Source organism: Mytilus californianus, unplaced genomic scaffold (genome assembly GCF_021869535.1).
Source record: "Mytilus californianus isolate M0D057914Y unplaced genomic scaffold, xbMytCali1.0.p SCAF_11, whole genome shotgun sequence".
NCBI classification, from domain to species: Eukaryota; Metazoa; Mollusca; class Bivalvia; order Mytilida; family Mytilidae; genus Mytilus; species Mytilus californianus.
In genome coordinates, this window is record NW_026262593.1 from 62695218 (window position 1) to 62707617 (window position 12400).

The following is a 12400-nucleotide window of genomic DNA, read 5'->3' on the forward strand; positions in this document are numbered from 1 at the left end:
ACCAACAAAACCATGGCATAAGATAAAAAATAACAAGACAAAGTGATGCCCACTCTGAAGTAAGTGTATTATAACAAAGTCAATGTAGGACTACCTTCTTTGAGATATTATTGTGTCTGGGAGACACAAATGATGCCCCCGCAGATGCAAAGTTTTATTTCAAAAAACAAAAATGATAAAGTTCAACTATCTCCCAAAAGAGCAAATATTAATAAAAATCAAAACCCTGACCACATGCACACCTTCAATATATGTACAAACAGCCAACAGAGTGAAAACTTCCTAGCATTCAAACTGTAGGAGGAGTTATGTGGAATAACTATATACCCATAATGGGACGGACGGACAGTGGTAAAACAACATGCCCCCCAAAATTTTAGGTGCGGGGACATAAAAAACAGTCCACAAAACACTACATAAAATAATAGAGACCGAGCAACACCTACCCAGGCCACCAAAGAGGCGGGGTGATCTGAGGTTTGGCGTGTGACACAACCTGGTGTGTCCCACCACTTTTTAATATTGCATGTAAAGTAATAAGTCAAGACTGTTGACAGACAGTTTTAACAAGGAGCCTTTGAACAGATTTTCCATAAAAGAAATTTACGGAAAAATAATCTGAAGTTAAACAAATTTTTTACTCCGTATTTCAAAACTTAAGGAATAACGTACAATCCTCTCATCTTGTTACAATATGATTAACATACACATGACCATGTACGTTTCACGTCATCAGTTACATATTCTATAGAAACTCGGTATAAGGTATGGATGCCAGAGGGTCCAAGCCCCCTTTGGAGCTTCATATATATGATAAATGCATAGGCTTTTTACAAGTATCACTCCAAACGTTGGTTTGCCAGCCCCATCAAAATCTTGGATCCGCACCTGGATGGCATCATGCCAATATATACTAATCAATGTACGTATTTTCATGTAAGTTGTATGTTTTTATTAGCTCACTCTTAAGAAATGTTATACTCGTGCATACTTTAAAAAAATCTGTTTGTATAGTTTATTTATACATATATACATACATTCGCCATTTATCAACTTGCACAAAGTCCTAATAGTTCTTTCTATTTGGTACTCGTTTCCTTCCAGATCCACCCGAGCTCTGTTTATCTTTTTCATATCCGTTATCACGGCGTCCATTGTATTTTATATCATATTCGCCATCACGAATATTTGATCTCCCGGAGCTTTCTTTCTCATACTTATTGTTTACAACGATTCCATAGCTATTATACCCCTTGTTCAGATAGTTATCGTATCCGGTAGCTTGAAACCGGCTATTTCCATCGTCCATGTCTTTTTCATAACTGTTTTTGGTGTATTTATCATAACTGCTTTGAGCCAGATTGTCAATACTGCGCATGTCATAAATAGCATAACTATTCAGTCCAAAATCCAAATTATCGTTTTTTCCATACGTGTCATAATTGTTTTGATCGTAATTTGCATTATTTTTCCCTTTGTAACTGTCTTTGATAGTGCTATAGCCGTCATATATCTTTTTATTGGAGCTATCAAATGATTGACTGAAGCTTATATATCCCTTATTGTTGGAACCATCATCTCCCTGCCTATGGCTTTCATAATCTTTCTTGCTGGAGCCTTTATATTTTGGGTTTGAGCTATCATATACTTGTTGACTGGAACTTTCATATCCTAGGACATAACTATCGTATCCTTTATTGGCAGAGTCATCATATCCCTTAGGTTTGCTTTTATATAGTTTCTGATTGTAACTGTTGTATTCATCATTGTTAGGGCTGCTATATCGATCTTGACTGACGGGATCATATCCTTTCTTACTGGAAACTTCGTATCCCGTGGGTTTGTTCTTGCTAGAAATGTCATATCCTTTACTTGATGTATCATACCCTTTCTTACTTGATGCATCATATTTCTGTTTGTTGCTTCCATATGCGTTTTGGCTAGAACCGTCATATCCGAAATTGAAGTCATCGTATACCTGTTTGTTGCTTCCATATGCATTCTTGCTAGATGCGTCATATCCTTTGTTGTATTTATCATACTCCTTACTTGAAACATCGTATCCCTTACTATTGCTTTCATATGTGTTCTTGCTAGAACCGTCATATCCTAAACCGAGGCCATCGTACCTCTGGTTCTTGCTAGAATCGTCATACCCTTGACTTAAGGTATCAAACACGTTCTTACTAGACGCATCGTATCCCTGGTTGTTGCTTCCATATGCGTTCTTGCTAGAACTGACATATCCTTTACTTAAGGTGTCATATCCTTCTTGACTGGGATCAACATATCCTTGATTGTTGCTTTCAAATGCACTTTTGCTAGAACTGTCATATCCTTTACTTAAGGTGTCATATCCCTTCTGACTGGAATCATCATATCCCTGATTGTTGCTCATATATGCTATTTTTCTAGAACCGTCATATTCCTTAACTGAGGTGTCATATCCCTTCTGACTGTCATATTGTGTAGGGTAGGTGTCATATTCTTTCTTACTGGAAACATATTTCTGGTTGTTTCTAGAAGTATCATACCTCGCAGGGTAGGTACCATATCCTTTCTTACTGGGATCCTCATATCTTTGATTGTTGCTCCCATATGCGATCTTGCTAGAACTATCATATCCTTTCTGTCTGGGAACATCATATCCCTTATTATTGCTCACATATGCTATCTTCCTAGAACTGTCATATTGTATAGTGTAGGCGTCATATCCTTTCTTGCTGGAAACATCATATTTCTGGTTGTTTTTAGAATTATCAGAGCTCGCTGGGTAGGTACCAAATCCTTTCTTACTGGAAACATCATATTTCTGGTTGTTTTTAGAATTATCATTTCTCGCTGGGTAGGTACCAAATCCTTTCTTACTGGAAACATCATATTTCTGGTTGTTTTTAGAATTATCATAGCTCGAGCTCGCTGGGTAGGTACCAAATCCTTTCTTACTTGAAACATCATATTTCTGGTTGATTTTAGAATTATCAGAGCTCGCTGGGTAGGTACCGAATCCTTTCTTACTGGAAACATCATATTTCTGGTTGTTTTTAGAATTATCATTTCTCGCTGGGTAGGTACCAAATCCTTTCCTACTGGAAACATCATATTTCTGGTTGTTTTTAGAATTATCATAGCTCGAGCTCGCTGGGTAGGTACCAAATCCTTTCTTACTTGAAACATCATATTTCTGGTTAATTTTAGAATTATCAGAGCTCGCTGGGTAGGTACCAAATCCTTTCTTACTGGAAACATCATATATCTGGTTGTTTTTAGAATTATCATTTCTCGCTGGGTAGGTACCAAATCCTTTCTTACTGGAAACTTCATATTTCTGGTTGTTTTTAGAATTATCATAGCTCGAGCTCGCTGGGTAGGTACCAAATCCTTTCTTACTGGAAACATCATATTTCTGGTTGTTTTTAGAATTATCATTTCTCGCAGGGTAGGTACCATATCCTTTCTTACTGAAATCATCATATCCTTGATTGTTGCTCACATATGCTATCTTGTTAGAACTGTCATGTTGTGTAAGGTAGGTGTCATATCCTTTCTTACTGGAAGTATCATATTTCTGGTTGCTTATAGAATTATCATAACTAGCAGGGTAGGTACCATATCCTTTCTTACTGGAATCCTCATATCCCTGATTGTTGCTCACATATGCTATCTTGCTAGAACTATCATATCCCTTCTGACTGGAAACATCATATCCTTGATTGTTGTTTCCATATGCGATCTGGCTAGGACTATCATATCCCTTCTGACTGGAAACAACATATCCTTGATTGGTGGTTCCATATGTTATCTTGCTAGAACTGTCATATTGTGTAGGGTAGGTATCATACCCTTTCTTACTAGAAACATCATATTTCTTGTGTTTTCTAGAATTATCATAGCTCGCAGGGTACGTACCATATCCTTTCTGACTGGAATCATCATATCGCTGATTGTTGCTTCCATGTGCTATCTTACTTGAACTGACATACCCTTTACTTAAGGTGTCATATCCCTTCTGACTGGAATCATCATATCCCTGATTGTTGCTTACATATGCAATCTTGCTAGAACTTACATGTTGTGAAGGGTATGTATCATATCCTATCTTACTGGAAAAATCGTATCCCTGGTTGATGCTTCCATATTTGATATTGCTAGAACCGTCATATCCGGGTATGTAGGTATCATATCCTTTACTGCTAGAGCCATCATACCCATAATTGTCGCTATCATATCCTTTCTGGTTAGTGCTATACGTATTCGTCTCGTAGCTACCATACCCAATTTTGTTAGAATCTTTAGATCCGGTAATTCTCACAACTATGGGCTGGTATTTTTTAGTTTGGACTTTATAATCATCATATCCTGTGGGCTTGTACCGGTCTTTTTTGGAACCACTCTTGCTGGATGCTATAAGTTTATGATTTTTGATTGCATCTTCATATCCTGTGGCTCTGAACTTGATATGTCCGCTGGATGTTTTGTTTGGTGCTTTACTACTCTCCTTGCCTGAAGAAGTAATACCTTAAAAGAAATAGTGAACAATTCATATGACATTGATTGTATTCATAATCAGCATGCAAAATATTTTACATATGTTTGAAGTTTCAAGTGTCTACAGATAAATTAATAACTCATAGCATGTTACTAGTACTACTGGAGGAAAATTATTATTTCATCGAAATTTTGAATCAATATTTTCAAATAAAAATTTTCAGGACGTCATTTTCACTATATCTAAAATTGTAATTTATCAAAACTGCCATGTACCTTACTTTTCACATTACAAATTATGTCTACGAATTTGTTTTATTTGGGAGCGGGGGCATTTGAATTTCGACTGATATGTTACAGATATTTGTAATGTAAAGCTTTCCAACATATTTTCTATTCTAACAAATGATGTGCCATATGTTTTACTTTGAAAAATAATTAATTTTTATATTATATTTATATTCGATTATCACACAGTTTGCATTTACCATAGTCGACACATTGTAAGACTCAGGTCAGTAGTAAGGGAACAACCATTTAACTCTAAAAGGGAGAAGGAGGGGGTTATGGTTTTTATTGCCAAAAAACAATATTTGATGCTTGCGTAGTACGAAAAACAATTTCAGATGAAAAAAAAGCATATTCCTAAAACGCCTTCAAAGTTAAATAGTCGATCCCATAGACTCCTGTCAATAGTATTATTTTTAAAATAACAATAGGTAAGGCTTTTTGTTTGAAGAGTTCACTTCTGAATGAAAATAAATTAAATATTTAGACATGATTTTCACCATTCTGATTTTTCAATAAATTTTCAAATTCCATTTGATTGGAAACATCGTATTCTAAATTAGTAGTTCCATGTCCGTTCTTTCAATAATTTTCCTCTTTCATAGTAATCAAATTGACAATACATATTACCAAATATTTCATCTAAGAAAACGTTACTAATGCAAGCATATAGCTTCTGGAAATTCCAATTTTTCGATAAATTTTCAAATCCCATTTGATTGGAAACATCGTATTCTTAATTAGTAGTTCCATGTCCGTTCTTTCAATAATTTTCCTCTTTTATAATAATCAAATTGACAATAACTATTACCAAATATTTCATCTATGAAAACGTTACTGAAGCAAGTATATATCTGGAAATTCCAATTTATAAGATATAACATACCCATGTAAAAACTTTCATTTTAACAATGTTTATAGCTTTACCAAATCTAACCTATTATCGACTTCAACCACTAAAAAGCTTACTATACAGTATAGGTTTTGCTTATTGTTGAAGGCTGGTGGATAGTTGACTTATCGTCAATCATACCACATCTTCTGATTTTTATACAAGCCGTATTAAAACACCATTGAAAGTAAAATCACAGAGATCAGCAGTGTATTTTCTTTGAACTGGAGATTTTTTTTGTTTATTATTGATAAATAGACAGATTATCTTCCATACAAAGTTTCACGCTACTCAGTACGACATGTGTCAATCATATGTGAACAATAGAAACTTACGATGAAAAGAACAATTATGTATATCATATTTGGCTTTTTTTTGTCTTTTTTTTTTTGTACATAAGTCAATCCGTTATTTTTCTGTTTTAAATTGTTTTACATCGTCATTTCATTGGCAATCATTTCACATCTTATTTTTATATTGTAGCTTTAGTTTATTTACGGAAATCTTTAAATTAGTCAGAAAGAGAATTTTCAATGGAATATTTAAACTGCTATTTATTAACCAATCACTTAAAATAATTCATAAACTGTCCATTTAGTACAATTCCATGTGTCGAAGAGCTGGTCATTCATACAGGTCTAAAACAGAATTTTAGTAGTTCTAATACCAGAATTAAACTTCTGGTGAGAAAAATGGAAGTGTGCATGTGTTAAGTGAAATGTTAGATGTTCAACAATTTAGTTGTCGTTTTTCATATGCCATGTTTGATCATGCTAAGTTATTCTTTGATCATAGTTTTTAAATAACAAAAGAATATTTTGTTCCACATTACTTTTGTAAAACACATTATCATACCTCAGTGTATGATTTCTTTATAAAATTATAGATGAATGATTAACTTTTTTCACGAAATTGTCTGGAAAAGAACTTTTCGTGAAAAAAGTTAATCATTCGTCTCTAAGTTTTGTAAATAGTTAATTTATGATTATAGCTGTGACACACCTCGGGTTTTCTACTTTTTCTTGCTTAACCAAAGTCTTATAACTTTCATCAAGACTCGTATCTTGGGTACTATTTTGGTTTTGTATACACTTATTTAGTGGCTATGAGGACACTAAACTTACTATTGTCCGAATAGCCAATAAATAAGTGTTTTATTATACAGAAAGCACAGGAAAATGTATGCTTCTAGTAAATGGTTTTTGAAATTATTAACCGGTAAAAACCCGAGGTGTGTCACAGTTATAATCATAAATTAACTATTTACAAAACTTGGAATTTTTCTAAATTCTAATGATTTTCTAACCCAACCTTAGCTGTATTTGACAAAACTTTTAGGAATTTTGGGTCTTCAACTTCGTACTTTATTTGGCATTTTTGACTTTTTTTATTCGAGCGTCACTGATAAGTCTTTTGCAGACGCAACGCGCGTCTGGCGTACAAAATTTCAATCCTCGTATCTATGATGAGTTTATTTAGCTGCTGATGGAAATTGAAAGTCATGTGGCATATATTGGTGCCTTTGTAATGTCCTCGTATAGTCGTATTGGGTCACGACCAGCTCTATTGACCCTTGAACACGCATCGGACCAATATATCTAATCTCTACCCATTATCATTGTACGAGGACAGAATACAGGATAAATATGAATACATTCATTAAAAAGAGAGGCGAAGGATACCAAACGGACATTCAAACTCATAAGTCGAAAATAAACTGAAAAAGGCATGGCTAAAAAAGAAAAAAGACAAACAGACAAACAACAGTACACAAAACACAACATAGAAAACCAAAGACTGAGCAAAACGAATCTCACCAAAAACTGGGGGTGATCTCAGGTGCTCTGAAAAGGGTAAGCAGATCCTGTTTCACATGTGGCACCCGTCGTGTTTCTCATCATTATTAAAATTTAAAAAAATAGCTTTACTATACAAAGCAGTACACTCTCAACTTTCTAGGAATCTGATATAATCCATGTACTTTGAAATAGTTTTGTGTGTCTGAGTTTCAAGTCAAGTTCTGTTCGTGTGACTTTATCACGTGTGTGTACTGAATATCCAATTGCTGTTACTTTTTCATAGACTCCAATAAGGAATGAATATGTAATCTAACTTCTTATCTAAAATAGCTGACCATGTCGCAATTTTGAACATTTTTAAGCGGGATTAAGATATATCTCACACGACCATTATTTTCACGTGAGAACATTAAACATAAAAACTATTTTCAATTTTCTATTTGCATTATATCAACACCACGCTGAATGATACAATTAAGGTGGTACCTAACACTACAGGGAGATAACTCTGTAAAAATCAGCTAAACGTTTTAATCACGTTGTATTGTAAAGAAAATATTAAGCTTTTCAATGATAAAAATTAGTGTTTGTCAAACTGCTATATATCCAATGAAATATTTCCGAGAAAATGTGTGGTTCAAAGTTTTTGAAATTTTTATATTTTTGTCAAAGGGTCAAAGTAAGTATTTTGTAAAATTTTTATGAAAATTCAACGAGCCAAATTTATTTTAGTCAAGGTGTTAGGTACCACCTTAAGTCGCAAAATTAAAAAATAAAAACCAGTTTACGACAGATAAGTGGCTCAAAAATTGAAAGATGACAATTTATCCGGAGTTACATTTAGATTCTGATTAGAGGTTAGATTTGCAAAGCAATCACCACTTTAGTGCAGAATACCTGTTAACAAAAGGAAACATTACATCATTTACATTATTATTCTTTTTTTCTTATTTCTTTTTAGACTGATTTTGAAAAATTCCTTTTTTTAAGATTTATTTCCAATCAAAAACAATGGGAATGAGATTTTCTGAAGATTTTTCCTGAGTTTTTTGTCACACAGTATGTTGAAATTATCTAAATAAAATGTTATATCAAAAACAAAATTTTATTTCTGTTCCTATCAAATATACCGTCATTTTCGAGTGGAAGTCAAAATTTCCCCGACCCTCATCCTGGACGGCATCTTTTACAGCACATACTTTTTGTATTTCTTGTAATTTTTTTCTCGTCAAGAACATGCATGAAATATTTGCCATCGGACGTTAAGCAACCAACAATCAATCAATCAATCAATCAATCAAACAACAGTTTAATATGCATATAGATCTTCACAGCCATGGCATGAAATAAGATAAGAGATACTAAAAAATAAGCAAAACATACTTGTAACACAATGAATAAACAGTCAACATATATAGTATAATAAACAAAAAGTAATAGTATGTATCTAACCTTGGACAAACAGGACAATGACAATTCCAAGGATAAACCCCTTCATGATTCTATGACGGTAAGCTGACCAGTAGGTTGTGTCTTGTCCTTTATAGTTGTGGGTTGGGCATTCGTATTGCATGCAGTGACATTTAAATTAATTATCATCAATATAAATTCTTTAACAATCGCGCAAAACATTATTTTACAAAGTGAAATTACATACTTTACGATGATTGAAAAGTCTAAATTAAATTGAATGTGTAAAACGATACATTTCATGTAATTAATTAATACTTTATCGAGGTATCCAGCAGGATTGACTAATTCTATTACCTTCAACCAAGGACGTATATCATCATGTTAGTTAATACGTACGTCCTATTGTTTCTACGTATTTATACATCCCTTGCCTTTTAATGTTCGAATTTTATCATGCCGAATGAAGGTAAATCCAAAAAAAAGCGCTTCGGACAATGACATTTATAAGTGATATTTTCTTTGAACTAGAGTATTCGTTTCTATAATAAACCTGACCAAAAGCCCGGCAAATAAAGGTTGATATAGGACCGATGAAATACACATGTACGGCGGGGTATACTCTTAATATCTCTGCCGAAACCGAGATGCGAAAGTTTTGCCATATTTTCATGTTATATATTGTTACTTGTGATGTTTGCTTGCTGTTTCATATATGTTTACCTTCACATCTCTTTTTATTCATATTTTCTTTTATTTTTGTGTTCACTTAAGGATGTACTTAGGTGAAATTAAAAAAATCTAGAATTTAAAATTGATACTTTAAGTCAGAAGAGCATTAGTTTAGGAACAAAATAAGCTAAACATATTGATAGGCTATTGTGCTCCTCATACTGAACTATTAGTTCGGTCAAGAAAGACAACTCGTACTAAAAAAAGGGAGGTAACTCAATGTTCTTATAAAGGGAAACGAGTTTATCAGTATTTCCGAGGAACATGTTAATTTTTGCACGCCAACTTGTACATAAATAATTAAATATCGGATCACAACAGGTTTTGAATGTTTGATGATCGATATCCACGCTTTAATCCAATAGTATAATAATTTGTAACTTAATAGGAAACCGAGTTTAGAATCAAATTAGAATTATTAGGGTTTTAATATAATAATTTTAATTAGTTTTTATTATACATTTTTATATATGCGTATCTATTGAAAAAATTTCTTTCTTAATCTTTGAACATTTTTCTAAACATGCAAATTCTGTTAAGAAAAATAGAAGTATTTGATTTTATAAGACAAAAGAAAAAAAAACAGAGAAAAGAAAAAAAAAGAAATCTGCCCACCTAAAATACTGAATTTTGCCATGTCTGGTTGAATGACTATATATATTTTGATTCTCATACAGACAATGCATTACATCGGTACAGAGAAAAATTATAAACTCATATTAACTCAATTTAACTATTAACGAACTTAGTGAAATGTTTGCTTCTTTTTTTCATCTTTGAAATTCAAGATGGCGAAATGCATCGAAGTTTAAAATAGAGAACGATTTAAAACAAAATTGATTTCACTTCTTCAATACATGTGGTATACATAACTTTAGCCACTAATAATAAATAAAAAGTATTATGTAATCAAATTTGGTTAAATATCTATTTCAAATTTATGATCTTTTATATGTAAAGGTAGTAAGATAAACATAAATAAACAGAATTAACACCTTTATGTTATTGCTTCGAAAACGATGATGTCCTACTGATTTTATGGCCATCATTCTCATACTTATATTCCTTAGTTTTAAGAAGACACATTTAACCAATTAATTGTATGGTGTGTTATAACTTTGGATATCAAAATAAAGGTAAATACAGAAAAGCGCTTTGAACGCATCAAAATCATTAAAGAAGTGATATTGTCAATGTTAGACATGAATCCCAAAGTTTTTCATTTGGAAAAGTTTTTTTTCTAATTTCATTTTACATTTTAGCAGATATAATAAGTACAAGTTGATCCGAAAGACTGTGTCATGACTAAACAATTGCAGAGATTGTTTAAACACTCATTTTTTTTAGTTAGGCTAAATTCCTTTATAGAAGTTAAGCGGAACTTAACCTTTTTTCGCTTTTATTTCAATATCTCAACATCTCGGGTAACTTTTCCCGTTTGTGCATCCAGATAGTACCACCGTGTCCTATAACTATTTTCTTGACTTAAAACACTCAGTATGTCCACATTCTATGACAACCACTAGCTCGTAGTCTTTATTCAATACCGTTTCAATTCAACTCTTTTTCTAACCTTCAGCGCACCCATCGCACATTCTTTGAAAGATCATGTTAAGCGTTTAGTGATGCTATTGATTTATTCAGTCGGTTGTCCATTGAATTAATACAAGCTTCCCATGAAGGGTTGAGATATAAAAAAGAATGAACAATTTTAGTGTGAATGCGCCTTGAAATACAAATGAGAAATTTTTTACATTCTACTGCAAAGTTTTCGGCATCTTAAGGTGTAAACGATTAATTTTATATCATGCGCGGATATGATTGACGGTTTTGCTTGGCGTCGAGTGACAAATAGTTCATGCATATTCGGAACGAGAACAAATCAGCAATAATTCAATAAGCATGATAAGAGGAACGACTAGGAAGAATACGATGAAGAACAGAAATTTCGAATGCAACTCGAAAATGAATTTTTTGCCATCAAACCCCTGAAAGAGTTGTTGCAAGGGTATATATATATATATATATGCTAACGTAAAAGAGATGTGACATCGGACGTGGCTGCGTGTTTATACATTCAGCACAATGAAGCGAATATAAATAAGAAGATGTGGTATGAGTGCCAATGAGACAACTCTATAACCAAGTTAAAATTTGTAAAATAAAAAATTATAGGTCATAGTACGGCCTTCAACATGGAGCCTTGGTTTACACCGAACAGCAAGCTATAAAGAATACCCATTTACTGCCAGATGGAAGAAGTCCATATATGTTATACTCCATTGCTTGGGATAATTTTTATACTGGATATGATAAATTAACTAGCCACACACTGGCACAAAAGTCTTGTCCATGCAAAATCATGATTTGTAGAATATTTGTCATACAATAATGGAATTTTCCAATGTACTTTAAAGCAATAGCTTTAAACATTAGCTTGGTTAAAAAAAGGGACATGTCGGTGAAAAGAGAACCATAATTATTTCTAATGGGATTGCATATGGTCTCAGTTGAAAATAAAACGTCAACCTAACATAATAATAAAAAAAACATTTGGTCAATAAAAAAAAATCAAACATCATGTCAGTTTCACAGTTTCAACATTTTTGTCGAATTAAAGAGTTTTTTTAAAATATGATTTGTCCGTTCCTAAAGCAAGACATTTGTTTTTACTATGGCCTCTTAAAAAAAGATGGACTTATAAGTCTACTTAGACTTTAAATTGATAATGAGGAATACGTGTGTGTATCTTTTATTTGACACAGTAGATGTAAACCTCCCTGCATGTTGC

At 32.9% G+C, this 12400-nt stretch overlaps 1 protein-coding gene across 1 annotated transcript; it reads right to left on the minus strand.

The window, feature by feature from the left end:
* Positions 1-640: 640 nt before the first annotated feature.
* Positions 641-8965, minus strand: LOC127720484 (ice nucleation protein-like). Its single transcript, XM_052227070.1, has 2 exons — positions 8920-8965; positions 641-4518 (listed from the first exon to the last, which is right to left on the minus strand). Exons 1-2 carry the CDS (start codon positions 8963-8965, stop codon positions 1067-1069), a joined length of 3498 nt encoding a protein of 1165 aa, XP_052083030.1. The 3' UTR covers positions 641-1066.
* Positions 8966-12400: the final 3435 nt, after the last annotated feature.